Consider the following 15501-nt stretch of genomic DNA (forward strand, 5'->3'; position numbering starts at 1 on the left):
AAAATGACAATGAAGATCTACAAAATCCCAACTTATGTTACTTTATAGTGATTAATTCTGTGTTCCACCAACATATAGAGTAGTAAAGAAGATTTAATTAAAATATCTATCATTCAACCTCACATGCTTTTGAAAGTAGCTTCAAATGGGTGAGTGCTAGAAAACTGGCTTTAAAAATGGAGGAAGATTGCCTACCCTTTGATCCAGCCATACCATTGTTGGGTTTGTACCCCAAAGAGATCATAAATAAACAGACTTGTACGAAAATATTTATAGCTGCACTTTTTGTGGTGGCAAAAAACTGGAAAAGGAGGGTATGTCCTTCAATTGGGGAATGGCTGAAAAAATTGTGGTATATGCTGATGATGGAATACTATTGTGCTCAAAGGAATAATAAACTGGAGGAGTTCCAGGTGAACTGGAAAGACCTCCAGGAATTGATGCAGAGTGAGAGGAGCAGAGCCAGAAGAACACTGTACACAGAGACGGATATACTGTGGTAAAATCGAATGTAATGGACCTCTGTACCAGCAGCAATGCAATGACACAGGACAGCTCTGAGGGATTTATGGTAAAGATGCTACCCACATTCAGAGGAAGGACTGCAGGAGAGGAAACATATAAGAAAAACAACTGCTTGAACGCATGGGTTGGGGTGGACATGACTAGGGATGTAGACTCAAAACTACCACACCAATGCAACTAACAACAATTTGGAAATAGGTCTTGATCAATGACACATGATAAAACCAGTGGAAATGTGTGTTGGCCATGGGTGGGGGGGAGTGCAGGGGGTGAAGGGGAAAGTAGGAGCATGGATCATGTAACCATGTTAAAAACAAATATTAATAAATGTTTTAAAAATGGAGGAAGAAATAAATACTGAGTCAGTCACTTTAATTTTATTTTACATTAATTTAGGAACCACTAATTCTGGATTTCTTAGAATCAAAGACCATAGATGGAAAAGCTATTCAACTCAACTTTGTAACAATCTGGGTACAACTTAAGTTTCTAACAGATTGGATAGATTCCAGGTTGAATAACGTAAAAGATTTATTAAATAAATTTAGATGGTAAGGACAGCTTAGGGAGAAGTTAATCTATGGCATACTCAGCAAGGCACAATAGGGCATATGTTTAAGCAGATGAGAAGTCATTCAGATAGAAAAGAAAAATTAATTATGAAAACCTTTATCTGCCATTTTTGTTATCTCTGCCACCCCTCTATCTTCTAGGATCACAACTTCAATCATTTCTTATGATTCTCTCCTCTTTTATCCCTTATCAATTTCCAATAAATCAATAAGTCCTATTGATTCCAATTCCACAAAATCCTTCACATGCATTCCATTCCTTATAATCACATATTCACTAACCTAGTTCAAGAATATATCTCCCCTCAACTAATACAATAGATACCTACTGGTATCTGCTTCTAGTTTGCCTTTTTTCCAATCCATTCTCCACACAATTACCAAATTAATATTCCTAAACCACACATCTGAACAAGTCAATACTTTGCTCAAGAATCTTCAGTAGCTTTCCAAGACTTCTAAGATAAAAACAATCTCCTCAAATTAGCATTTAAAGGCCTTCATAGTAGTCAATGGCTCTCTATTATCACCAGGATGAAATATAAAATCCCGTTTAGAATTCAAAGCCCTTCTTAACCTGCCGTACTCCACAATCTTTACAATTTTCTTATTCCCTCCTTTCCCACTGGGTGCATACACATGCACGCGCACGTGAGTGCACACACACACACACACACACACACACACACACACACACACACTCACACAATCTACATTCTGTAACCTACTCTTTGATCTAGTGATTAATGATACTGGCTTCCTTGCTATTCCTGCCAGCACATTCCATCTTCCAAACCTGGGCATTTTCACTGGCTGTTCCCCAAAAAGCATGGAACGATATCCTTTCAAATCTGTGTCTACTGACTTCCTCAGGTTACTTCAATTTTCTTTTCAATCTCCCTTAAATATATGTTATAGCCTTGCTTTTGCTGATTATTTTGACTCAATGCTATATATTTGTTCATTTGTACATCACTATTTGAATGCTGTAATCTCTATTAGATTATGATCAACTTGAGTTTAGGGTCTGTCTCTTAGTTTACTTTATTTTTTTAACCCTCACCTTCTGTCTTGGAGCCAATACTGCGTATTGGCTCCAAGGCAGAAGAGTGGTAAGGGTGGGCAATGGGGGTTAAGTGACTTGTCCAGGATCACACAGCTGGGAAGTGTCTGAGACCAGATTTGAACCTAGGACCTCCCATCTCTAGGCCTGGTTCAATCCACTGAGCTACCCAGCTGCCCCCTCTTAGCTTTACTTTATATCCCCAAGTGCTTAGACCAGTGCTGATATATAGGAGGATCAAGCTGTTTGGCTCCAAACTTTCACTTTGCTCTTCTTTAGATACTCTGTTCAAGTTAAACTAGCCTAACTGCTATTCCCTGATCTCAGCATTCCAAATACTGACTCTGATTTTGTCCAAGTTGTCTCTACAATAAGCAGGTTAGGTGCTCCCTCTTTCACTCAGACTCCTGGAATCCTTAGCTTCCATCAAGAATCACTTAAGGTGTCATCTTCTAAAGGAAGCTTTTTCTCATCTCCCCGTAAATGTTATTTCTCTCTACATTGTCAAATTCTCTTATATAAACTCATCTCATGAGGCCCATAAGAACATGAATTAGAGATGGAAGAGATTTTAGAAGTTATATAGATAAGAAAACAAATACAGAGAGATTAGGTAATAACCTCTATAATAAATAATACCTTATTTGTTTGAGACTCTCTGATAGAAAGATACTATACCACCACTCCTTATTACTACTATAAGACTAAAGAATAACAGACCATTTATCACCATTTTGAATATCCATGTTTATACAGGTCCTAAATGGCAGAATTGGAATTAGAATCCTAGGTTTTTGACTCCAAAGCCAGTGCTATTTCTACTACACCAGTTAGCATATTGTATTCTCCACTGGTATACAATGTTCTTGATAGTCTGGATTGCTTTATTTTTTTCCACTTTTGTCTTTGTATTCTTAGAGCCCACTACAATAGCTTTCACATAGTAGGCATTAATAAACACAATAAATGTAAAGAGCAAGATTTTTTTTATAAAAACTCAACATGTTATGATGATAATAAATACCATGTAAGCAACTGAACCTAATTTAACCTTTGGGTTTTACAACCTGAAGTTTTCTAGAATCCTTAAGTTTAATTCTGGGATAGGTTACAATTAGAATATCTTCTTCTACCTTTGTCTGAAATCAACTTTGACCTCTCTTCTGTTCTGATCTTACCTACTATCTGATGTTTCTGTGACTTCACACCTAATCACTGCTGCATTTGGGGACATCATTAAAGATTGTTGTTCAGCATACAGAATTCAGTCAGTTGTTCACTGGTGTAAACATTGGGAAGCATGACATGCACCAACGCTAAAACCTGTAGGCCATTTAAAAGATTCAAGTGCATTTCAAAGCACAGCAACTAGATGAAGTTATTGGACCTAGAGCTAGAAGGAGCCTTAGATACCACCCAATCCACCCCTCTCATTTTACTGAAGGGAAAACTCAGCCCAAAGGGGATGAAGTAACATGCTTAAGTTTACTCAGAAGAACCAAAATCCCAAGTCACATCTCTTGACTCTAAACCCACTGTTCTTTCTCCTATAATTCATTGCATATCATCTATAATACCTTATTTGTTTGAGACTCTCTGATAGAAAGATACTATACCACCACTCCTTATTACTACTATAAGACTAAAGAATAGCAGACCATTTATCACCATTTTGAAATTGTACACACAGGGAACCAAAGATTAGGCATTTTTCACTTTAGTTATGGAGTTTTCTACCTGGTTAAGCACCTTTTAAAAATGGCATTACATAATTATGAGGAAATGTATTAATGGGTAATAGATAGAGAGCTAGCCATAATGTTTGTACATCTCTCTGACAAATACAGACTGCGACTGTGGGAAAGTATCTTAATCTTTCAGTATCCTAGTAAACTCTTAAAAGACTATTAAATTCCAGAAAAGTTGCTGATATGTATTTGTAAAGGGAATTTCCTCACCAGGAGTTCCATACTCTGATGAAATCACACGCCTTGATCAAAAAAATTAAATAATGGATATTTTAAGATTATATAGGTGATTGCGACTCTTCTGCTTAAAGCAGTTTGATTTAAATCTATATATCTCATTTCCATATGGGGCACGTTTCTATAAATAAAATATTAAAAAGGAACCCTCAGAAAGCATACTGTATGTTCCCAAACCAATTCCAAGTAGCACATTTTATGTCCTTAAGAATTTTATTCAGGTTTTCCAAAGAAGATCTTGTAATAATATTTTCTGTGCTTCTGAATAGGGAATAAAGTGATATGTAGCTGAGAAGTCCTCTCATATTGGTTTTAAATTACACATTCACATGCAAAGACACATAACAGAAACATAATTTAGATTATCATTGATTCCATGCTGCATAGATACATGTATGAGTTCATGAATTATCTTAATGTTACCACCATATAAGTTAATACATTAAATATGCACTGTATTAAAATAAGACTGTTTTTGTTCAAAACCAGTCAGTCAACCATATAAATTACCCAGAGTTCTGAGAACAGTATAAATGGATTACTTAAAGCAAAGAGAGTTCAATGAAGGCTGCATTCACACATCTCAATATAGAATTTGGCTTTAATGGTGCAATTAAGGAAACACAGAATGTTAGAACAGTAGAAATAAGATCACTGATCAGGTGGTTTGATAATTACTTAGTATAAGCAAACTAGTTTATTTTAAAAGTAATAAAGGAGAAAAATAATCAAACCTCAATTAAATTATGCTTAATTTTCACAGTTTTTAAATTAAAATTTTTAAATTTTAAATTAGGAAATCTCAAGGCAAGACTGAATGTCAGACACCAAAAATGAATTTGTCTATTTAAATTATTTGATGATTTCAATTTCAACAAAAATTATATAACTACCATAGGCCAAAGTGACTGTAATATTTTAACATTTCTTTGGGTTTAAAGCAGTTCACATTGTATATTGCTCCCCGTAATATAAAACTGGATGTACACTTAACACAGATCATTGAAAGAGAATTTCAGGTATCACAAGGAGAGTCAAATAAGGTTAGATTTTAGATGGGAAAGATCTAAGAAAGAACTGGTTCTGAACATGGGATAGGTTACTCTACCAGGGTATTTTTTCCTTTTCCATTCGTACTGCCCAGTATTTTTAGAACACTGATGGTAAAATAGATAACTTTCACATTCGTCCAAAAAACACATAACTGAGGTCAATGTCTCTAAAATACTTTAAAAGATACTTTTGTTTCTGGTTTATATCCCACTTAACCAAAGTTTCCCTTAAGAGTTTTAAAGACTATAGCATTTCTTTTTTACTCCTTAACCTAAATTTCTGAGAATGACTATGTGGTCCAATGAGATCTCTTTTCCTGTTTTAGAGATTGCCACATACTAGAAATAAGAGCAAAAGAAATATTCATTACTTCTCTCAATTTTCTCAAATTAATGATATATGTTTATCAATGTAAAGGCATAATAAAATAATAAGCAAAGTTGACAAGAAAGAAGAGAAAGAAGGAACCTTGGAAGGAAGGAAGGAAAGAAGGAAGGAAGGAAGAAAGGAAGGAAAGCAATTTATAAGGTTGAGTAAGTCCCATAATATAAATTAGTCCCAAAAAAATAACATTAGTATTAGTGTAAAAACAACAGGATAATCTGATAGTATCACAGCATCTTCATTTTAACACTCTTCCACATTTGTAATATCTGTTATTAAAAAATGTAGAAGGAACGAAGGAAGGAACGAAGGAACAAAGGAAGGAAGCTACTTCTTATAATAGTGGTATTGCTGCTGATATTGGAATTGGCAAAAGAAAGATATTCATCACCCAATTCATTATGTTTTTAGGACTCTTAAAACTTTACAATTCTAAAAATAGAAAATATAACTTGGAATTGGTTTGGAATATACAATCTAATCTAACAGACATGACCATTTGTTCAAAACTAGAAAAAAACAAAGAGTAAAGGAGGGAAGATAGATGTATACAAGCTGGAGATAGCAAACTATCTTCTATAATAACGTATGTTCTTATTGTAATATAAGGGCTTTTGTATGCTTCTGCCAAAAAATAAATGGTAGAGGAAATTTGGAAAGAAAATGGCTGAGGCACTTCTGTTTCTTTTCAAACCTGAAAAAAGTTTTTCCTATCATTATTATTGTTGATTTGAAAGAGCTAAAAAATCAGTCTTTCTTGTGAGTTTTAAGAAGACAGATAGCTTTTTAATTTTTTGATGTAGTTTACCATGTATAAATAAAAATAATAAATTATTTTAAAACTATTAATTTTATGTCCATATATCAAAGTAGATACTACTAAAATCTAAACATGAATGGCAAACTATAATCTAGAAAGCAATTCATAAGGTTGAGTAAGTCCCATAATATAAACTAGTCCCAAAAAACCCACATTATTGTAAAAACAACAAGATAATCTGATAGTATCACAGCATCTTCACCACGTTTATAATATCTGTTATTAAAAAATGTAGAAGTCCTGGTTACAGGAAGAGATTGGAGGTAATAACTATGAAACACATAAGGTCTCTGACCAAAAGCAACAAAAAAGAAAACGCTGAAGTTTTAATTTTGTCAATTTCCTCCAACTACTGGACATCCTGGGTTAGGTCACTTGATTTCTTTGGGCCTCTTTGCCTATATGTTTTGAAAAGGCAAAACTCAAACAGGATAGAATCCTACATTCTAATAAGAACTAGCTAAGAAAAATGAACATAAAGCATTTTGTAAAAGTAAAACTCAATCTACTGACCTGATATTTCATAAGATGAGAATAACTTTTTCTAATACCATATGATTATTAAGGTGCATAATGAATAACAGGAGGTAAGCTGTTCATCCATAAGTTTTAAAATGATAAAACAAAGTAACCTCCCTAAATTTCTACATATTTTGATAACATTTTAATGTCAATAAAGGCTTTGAGAAGTGAAAAATTGTGAGAAAGAAAATAAAACACAATCTTATTATCTATAAAACTTCATAAGTAACATACTAACAGTTTAATATCAATTCAGGAGTTATGGTATAAAAATTTTAAATGCTCACGCAGAAAAAGAATGGAATACAAAGTCAGTCTCTTCCAATGAGTAGAAACAATAAGGATTATTTTTATATGGTTCTGGCAGACTTCTTCGTCTCAGATTCTAATTTCTAGATACTACTTATGTTTTTTCAGTAGACATTAAGGAATATACTGTTATCCATGACACTGAAGACTGTCAGCAAACTTGGAATGTATACTCTAATGATCTCGGGCAACAATGTCCATCTTCCTATCAAATAATTTTTTGTCCCTAAAGAGATTTTCCTGATGCTAATAAAATGAATGTGAGGGTCACTGATATTTCTTGCTTTGATTCTTATTTTCCAAACTGTATCTTAAATACAAAAGGTGTGGGGAAACTAAATACTTTTATTTCTCTACATTCTAAGGTTCTCTTCCCTCGTACTGACAAATAATGACAGTTGGAACTTTTTTTTAATACAATAGCTAGCAGCAAGGTGTAGTCACCCTTCATCTTAAAAGTAGTCACCAAAAACTAAACAAATCATCGTGACCTTAAGGCAACACTGATCACTTTTTCTAATTGATACTGCTATGCTTTGATGGCTTAACAAAATGGCATTAGTTACTTCATTAAAATTACTGAATTGGATTTTTTAATTACATCTTGACTGTTTTAAAATTATTTATATTTTTTTCCTGACTTGTAGTTTTGTATTGTCTTTGCAACTTCTAGAGATAGTCTTTTTCCATGAAAATTTGAATGAAATAATTCTGCATTTAGTAATTATGTTGTTTTCTTACAAAATTACAATTCAATCCTTGAAAGGAGTTGGCCATAAATAAATATGCTGAAGAGCTAGAAATGTATTTTACAAACCAGAAGGAATTGCTATTCAGCAACAATTAGCAATCCTGAGGTATACTATGAAAAGACTTGTGGAAATTCCACATCCAAAATATTAGTACTTTTTTACAAAGTTAAGGATAAATCACCTACAAGAATTATCACAATTACTAAAATAACCAATTCTAAACTTTCTATTCTAGTTGATAGGCTATGCTGAAGTTCTTCTCTGCTACCATGTGCCTTGACAATTTAAATGCTGATTATTCTCTTAGGTCTAACAGGGAAAAAATGGGTATCTCCTCCATCTAACACCTAAGTGGGTAACCTAGATACCGTAAATAGAGGCTATATAAAGGATGCAACAGACATCTCTGAAGTGAGAGCCAACATTTTTAACCTGCAACCCTTTGGAATAAAACCCAAAAACATCAGTGACCTAGCCAAAAACTCTACTAACATGGAATTGCCACAGGCTAATAAATAAAAATCTCCTTACCAAACACATAATTTTACTGTTGTTGGGTGAGAAGACCTGGAATGTTTCAATAGCATAGCTCTCATTTGTTCAAATCATCATGTCTAGTCTCTGCACTGTTTACTTAAAAAAGATAGGTAAAATGCCTGTTTGAAAACTGAAATGAAATTCAAAACTGAAGGGACCAATCATGTTAAACTACAAATTCATAATTGAAAGTCACTGTTTGTGGATCCTGATCATTATCTGGCCCAAATTTGACCAGAATCTCAGATCAACAGCTAACATTTATCCAAATTTATATTGTTCTTCTGAAGCCAAGAGGTAAAGAGTTAACTATGACAGCTTTGGTACAAATATTTGGCTTTTATTCTTTGAGGAAAATGGGCATATGATTTAAAAAAAAAAACTACTGAGAAGACAAAACTTACTCCTATACGACTCATAAATAGTATAAGAGAACATAAAGCATTCTTTGCTATCATAAGATATCAAAGGTGGAAGAGAGGCCTTCACATTTTACAGACAAAAAATCTAAGGCCTTAGAATATAATTTTTATTTTCCCATATTTGTAGTTAATCCAAGGCATAAAAAATACCTACTAAAATGTGTTATTTGTACTGAATCTGAATTTAGCAAAAATTTATCCACTCATTTACTAAAATTGGCTTGTTGATATAAGACATAGAGAATTTAAAATACCCTTTGTAATTAGATTTTTCTATGAACTTCCTTCAATTAATAAGAAAAAATGAATATTAAGCTATAAGCTTAATATATCAAAATCATGAAACATGAGTTAGAATATTTAAAACAAAATCTTTGAGGCAAGAACATTCATCCAACCTAGTATATTCTTTATCTTCTTGCTGCACATACAAAACTGATGGTTTAAAAACAATTTCTCATAGATTTAAGATGTTTATAATAATCTGAGTTTTATTTGAAAATTGGAGGAATAAATTTTAGACCAGTTATATTCATCTAGATATTAAGAAATGTAAGAATGTATTTATGTATCGCTAGATTAATATACAAGTTAAATTTTTCTACAAAATCAATTGGAAAAAATAAGTATGTCTTCAAATTCTGCATAAGTATGCAACTTTATTCTATCTACAAAAAATAAAGTGTCTTTCCTATAACAGGAGACAATACATACTGAAAGCATATGTAAATAAAATACTTAAAATTACTTTTAAATCTAAGTAATAGAGCACTTACCCTTGGTAAGTACATTGATAAAACATTAGAATCAAGAAACAAGCCATGCTCTTAATAAATAAAATATATTATCCTTTGAAATTGAATGCAAGAAAACTGATCTTTGTACATTTTGCAATAGTGCTTAAAATAGTACAAGTATAAATGACTCTTTATCAAAAATATTAGCTAAAACTGGCCATTAGTGCTAGTCCAATATATCCTCTTATATTTCCTCAGTTCTTCTCTTGACAATCTAAAACAAAATCCTTTCACTTTATTAAAGAAAGGAATATTGAGTAAGCTCCATATATTTTCATTTAGAATCCACTTTAAAGACTTTGCAGGAAGAAGTTTCAATGATATTATATATGTGTATAATATATGTATATATACATACATACATGTGTATATACACAAGTACTCATACATTAATACACATATACAAACACCTACATATATGCATACCGTATATGTATAAATATATGGATACTTATACATATACACATATGGGGTAGCAAGCTAACACTCTCCACTAGTAATAAAATAGATTTATAACAAAGTAATATAACATGCATTTCATTTTAACAAGAAAAATCACATTTAGAAATTTTGTTTCATTTTTCCCTACCATTTAACAACAACAACAAATCTAATCTTAAAATATCTGGAAAGCCAACCAGTTACTAGTAAATCCTAATATTTCTTACCTGATACAGGTAAGCACCAGTTCCCAAAAGCCACCTTGGGATAGTTCAAACTAGTAAGCAAGCTCATGTTTAAGTTATGATACTAGTATGAACAGGAATAAATCTGTGTTGTTCTCTTCTTTAGCTAGCAAAATCTACAGCCGTAGCTGCACCACAGCCAGAAAAAAAGACCCCACAGACCCAACAAATCCAAATCTGCCACAAGAGAAATGGAAAAAAAAATCATAAAAAGGAGACTTACTGCTTGTCATGTGACTCGGTGAGGTATGCTGTCCATTGGGTGTGCTTGAGGTGAGGTCAATTGCCATATTGGAGTGTTCCCTTTCAGGTGAAAGCTCATTGTCACCTGCTTTCAAAAGTAAAATCTTTCAGATTCTATTCATTTGACATGTAGAATCCAATTATAACACTTCAATTTTGTTAACTTTTCCTCATAGATAATAAAGTATTCATAGTTTTTAAGTTTAAATTATTTTTAAAAAGAACTAGATTCACAGAGAGCCAAAAAAATCATCATGGGGGGGACTGAAAATATCACAAATTTCTAAAAATTATAGAAAAAGATACTCTGTATAATTTCCTCATCTGTAAATCTAAAGAATTAGGTGAGATGATCTCAAAAACTCCCTTCCAGCCCTGAGATATTAACTTTTTTAAGGTTTTGATTTAATCACCTGATATGTTACAGTTTATAATAAGCATTTTCCAAGATACCTACTCATCAAAGCACTAAGAAAAAAATTAATTTTTAAACCTTAAAATACAGAAAAAAGTTAATGAAAAAAAAGTCCACAGAAAAGGTCTAGTGAACTACACATAATTTGTTTTCTACTAAACTTGGAATAAATAAAAGTAAAGAAGCATAATTATAGAAGGAAGATGCTGATTCTAACAAACTAGTCATCTAAAGGAGTTCCCTATTTTATCAAATAAATATCTACTTTTATCTTTTTCTGCTCCTGTCTAAAGTTTTAGATATTATTTTTGCTTTCCTAGACTTTTTTAATACGAAGATATGGGCAGATAAAATAAAATTAAGAGCCTATAAATGATACCTACAACTGAATTAAGCAAATTTATAGGGGAACCCAAAATGAATGTGATTAATGAATTAATAAATTAATGAAAATGAGTACTTACATGTTATATAGCCATCAATAGCCTCTGTTTCCATAGTCAAAGTGCAGTGCTACAAAACAAAAGGGTAAACCCTTAAAACAATGATTTCTTTCACTATCTGCCATTAAATGCTTAACTTATTTGAAGCTCTAAGCAGTTAGCCCATATTGCTGTTGCTGCTGCTGGATCTGCTGCAACAACCTGTGCCCAAGACACATACTACTGTGTACTGTATGTGCTCATTTGCAAGTCACTGAACTCTTTCTGCAAATGATCTGATTCCTGCTAGAGATAGGGTAGAGAAGATAAGGGTGCATCTAGATGAGCTGGAGCAAGGCAGGAATGCCTCTTTAAGTTAAAATGTTTTCCCTAGTTTCATGAATTTAATTTGGAGAGTCATGCTTCAATCATGTCAGTTTTAACTGGATTTAAGTATATTAATATTTATCAGTTCCCACAATCAAATTTTGGTTTGAGGACGACCAAGTTAACAGATAGTTCTATTCACAATTGTTGCAAGTTGGTTCATCATGTTCTAATCAAGGGGGGAGTGGGGTGAAACAAAACAAAACAAAACAAAAAACTTAGTACTCAAATCTGTCTCGCAGATTTGTGCAGCACTTTTCCAACTCTCTCACTTATACTGACATTTCTACCCGCCCCCTTCATCTGTCCCAGCACCTCTGTGAAGTAATATTAATTTACTGAAAGATCATATATTTGAATGCTATATATTTAATGCATTTTAAATTTTGAGTATTAACATGTCCTTCGGTCATTTCAAAAAGTTTCAGAGGATAATTTCATATGCCACAAACATAAAACAAAGTCTTCTGCTCACATACACAAGAAATTGTACGAGATGACACCCCCTAGCTTTTATTTCACATAAAGAAAACAAAAGATCAATAATCTAACTGTATTCTTTGATGGGAAAAGTTTAAAGAACTGACATGTCCATAGCAGAATTTTACTTTTTTCCCCCCTCCTTTTGGCTCCGGTCCTTTTTGCCTTTAGTTTCAAAACTCTCACTGCACCAGCAGCTAAATTATTCACAATGAGCCATTTCTGTATTGATCGCCAAGTATATTTAGCCCTGGCTCCTGGAATTTCTCCATTACTTACTGGAAAACAGGCAGCTTCACTTCTTGTCTCCAAAACCACTTCCCTCCCCCCTCCCTTCCCCACCCCACCCCCCAAAAAAACTTTTCTTTCTTTATGGTATAGTCAGATCAAATTCTCAGCTCACTACTATTTCAACCTGCAGTGCTGTTATCAAATTCTTTGAAATAAGTGATTACATAAGGCCTTTAAAGAAAAGGATCTATAAAGATTAAAGGGGGAGCAGGTTCTTCGTATCTATCAGAAATGCATAAGTTTATCTTTTCAAAGAGTACACACTTGCACACATATATTAAAAAGGTAGAAATGTCAGCAGGAACAGGAAAAGTTTCCCCCATCAGTGAAATAGTTAACTTTCAGGGAAAGAAAGAAAAGAAGAGAAAAGAAGGAAAGGCACAGGAACGAAATGTACATACAAAAGAAATTGTCCTTTGACTAAAAAAGATTCATCACCATTTCCAGCTCTGTCGGGAGATCTCAGCTTCTTCTAACTCCTTAAGGAAGAGATGACAATGTCGGAGTAAAGATAAACGGAGAAAGAAAGAAGTTTCTTTCCCCCTCCCCCCCCCCCCAATGCCCCTTACCCCCTCCAAGCCAAGCCCCCTGCAGAGTTCAAGGCGAGGAAGAAGGGAAGGCACTTTACAGGTGGGTCATTCGGAGCCCAAATCAAGCAAACAGATCGTCTGATAAACAAAATGAAGAAATGAGAGAGAAGGAACACCCCCCCTCCTCCTCCTTCTCCTTTTACCCCTCCCCCCTCCCTTTGGGATGGTCTAGTAGGAAAAGTCACTCAGGAATGGCACCACGTACTTTCAGGAAAGAGGAAAAAAAAAGAGAAAGAGGGAGGGAGGGAGAGAGAGAGAGAGAGGTCAGTCAGTGCTACAGCAATGCGATTAACAAGAAGAGAAAAAACTTGATCCACCGGTTCCTTAAGAATCGACCAAAAGCTAAGACAAGAAAACTGAAAGAAAAAAAGGGGAGGGGGGAGGGAGGGGGCGAGGAGGGGGAGGGACAGTCAGGCAAAACCTAGCGAGGGACCTAGGCCAACTTCACAGGACTGTTTTTTTGGCCCTTGGCAAAATTTTCACACACACACACACACACACACACACACACACACACACACACAAAATCTTAATTCCATCTCTTTCTCACTCCGACACTAGAATCTGTCAAAGTGATTTAGCTGCTGCCTATTTACATGTGTCATGCCAGGTGGTTGTTGGCTGCTGTTGTTATATGTGTGTGTTTTTTAAAATAAATTCCAACAGGCTCTTCCCTTCTATCAAGATAGAGCTGCAGTTTATCCGAGGCAACCCCCCCCAACACACACACACACACACACACACACACACACACACACACACACATGCTGCAAAATGCAAGTGAACACGGAGCTGACTTCAACCAACAAACACCACCAATCCGTGACAGCAGTCGAAGAGGAGAACTGATTAATCGATTAGCATCCAAGAAACAGATCATCAGAGAGGATAAATTAAAACCGAGAGGAAGGCATCTCCCATCCGATACCCCGCGCGCCCCTGGGAGCCATCCCAGCCAGGCTCCCGACCAGCATCCCTCCCTCCTTCCCAGCAAATGGAGTATTATTGTTGTTATTATTACCACTAATCAGCCTCCTTCCCCTCCCCCTGCTTCATCCTCTTCCCCTCCCCCGTCCGTATCTTCCTCTTCCTCATCCCCCTCCTCCTCCTCTTCATCATCACTGGCCAACAGCAACAAGTCCTCGGACCCGCGGCCCGCGGGTGCGGACGAGGCTGCATAATTACCCTTAACTTTGCCACCCTCCTCCTCCTCCTCCTCCTGCCCCCGCGCGCCTTAGGCTCCGCTCATTGCCCCCCGGTCGGGGCCGGGTGAGGGCAGATCCGGCCGAGCCGCCGCCGCCTCCTCCTCCTCCTTCGCCTCCTCCTCCTCCTCCTCCTCCTCCTTGCTCTCTCCACCATGCCAGCCAGCGCCGAGTGAGATTTACCTCAGCAGGACACGCAGGGAGGCAATCCCATCCCCCTTTTGTTTGTGTTTACTGTGAGTGGGTCCTCTCCTCCCTCTCTCTGTGTGTCTCTCTGTGTCTGGGTCTCTCGTGTCTCTGTGTGGGTCTCTCTCGGGGTGTCTCTGGGTGGCCAGTGTGTGTTGGGGCACTGCGGTGGGCTGTGGAAACTAAGGCAGTGGCTCTGGAGCGGAGGGTAATCCTGTTTTTACTTCCTCCATCTTCAGCGAGGAGCAGGGTGAGCCCGGGACAGCTGGTCAAACCCCGAGAAACCGATCCGGCTGCCAAGCCCGAGCCCATCTCCCCCAGCGCCGACTGGACGCGCGGGGCGGGCGAGCGGGCGGGCACCGGGAAGGAGGGAATGGACAGGGATGGGAGGGGAGAACGGATGAGAAGAGGGCAAGGGGGCTGGAGCTGCGAGCGCGAGGGTGCGTGCGTGCGTGAGTGTGTCTGTGTGTGTGTGTGTGTGTGTGAAAAAGAGCGAGAGGAAAAGAGGGCGCGCGCGCCCCCGGTGAGTGGGTATCTGTGTGTATGTGTGTCTGCGCTCGGGGCCGCTCAGCACACTCGGCAATCGATTACAGGACAAGTGCTGCTTCTGCTGCTCCTTAACACACACATACATACACACACTTTCTAGTAGAAGAAGCTCAATCCGGACTTCATCCTCCCGAAGCATCCTCCTGTCCCTACCCTCTAATACTCTCCCCACCCTAACATACATCGTGATTTCTCCCCTGGCTTAGGAGGGGGAACATGGCAAGGCAGGTCTTCTAGTATAGCTGGTCACTCCGCCCACTCCACCTCAACCCCAAACTCAGAGGCACAAGTATTCCTCTAGCAAAGAAA

At 36.3% G+C, this 15501-nt stretch overlaps 1 protein-coding gene across 3 annotated transcripts in view; it reads right to left on the reverse strand.

The window, feature by feature from the left end:
* The window catches only part of IKZF2 (IKAROS family zinc finger 2), a 199575-nt gene extending 187983 nt beyond the window's left edge, over positions 1-11592 (reverse strand). Inside the window, exons 1-2 of one of the 3 annotated variants that reach the window (XM_044670738.1) lie at positions 11550-11592; positions 10651-10755 (exon numbers count right to left, since the gene is read on the reverse strand). In XM_044670738.1, the coding sequence (XP_044526673.1) occupies positions 10651-10755; positions 11550-11583 (139 nt within the window). In that variant the 5' untranslated portion in view covers positions 11584-11592. The remainder of the gene's footprint in view (positions 1-10650; positions 10756-11549) is intronic. The other 2 variants (XM_044670737.1, XM_044670736.1) reach the window with 2 other exon arrangements.
* Positions 11593-15501: the final 3909 nt, after the last annotated feature.

This window comes from Gracilinanus agilis, chromosome 3, assembly GCF_016433145.1.
Source record: "Gracilinanus agilis isolate LMUSP501 chromosome 3, AgileGrace, whole genome shotgun sequence".
NCBI classification, from domain to species: Eukaryota; Metazoa; Chordata; class Mammalia; order Didelphimorphia; family Didelphidae; genus Gracilinanus; species Gracilinanus agilis.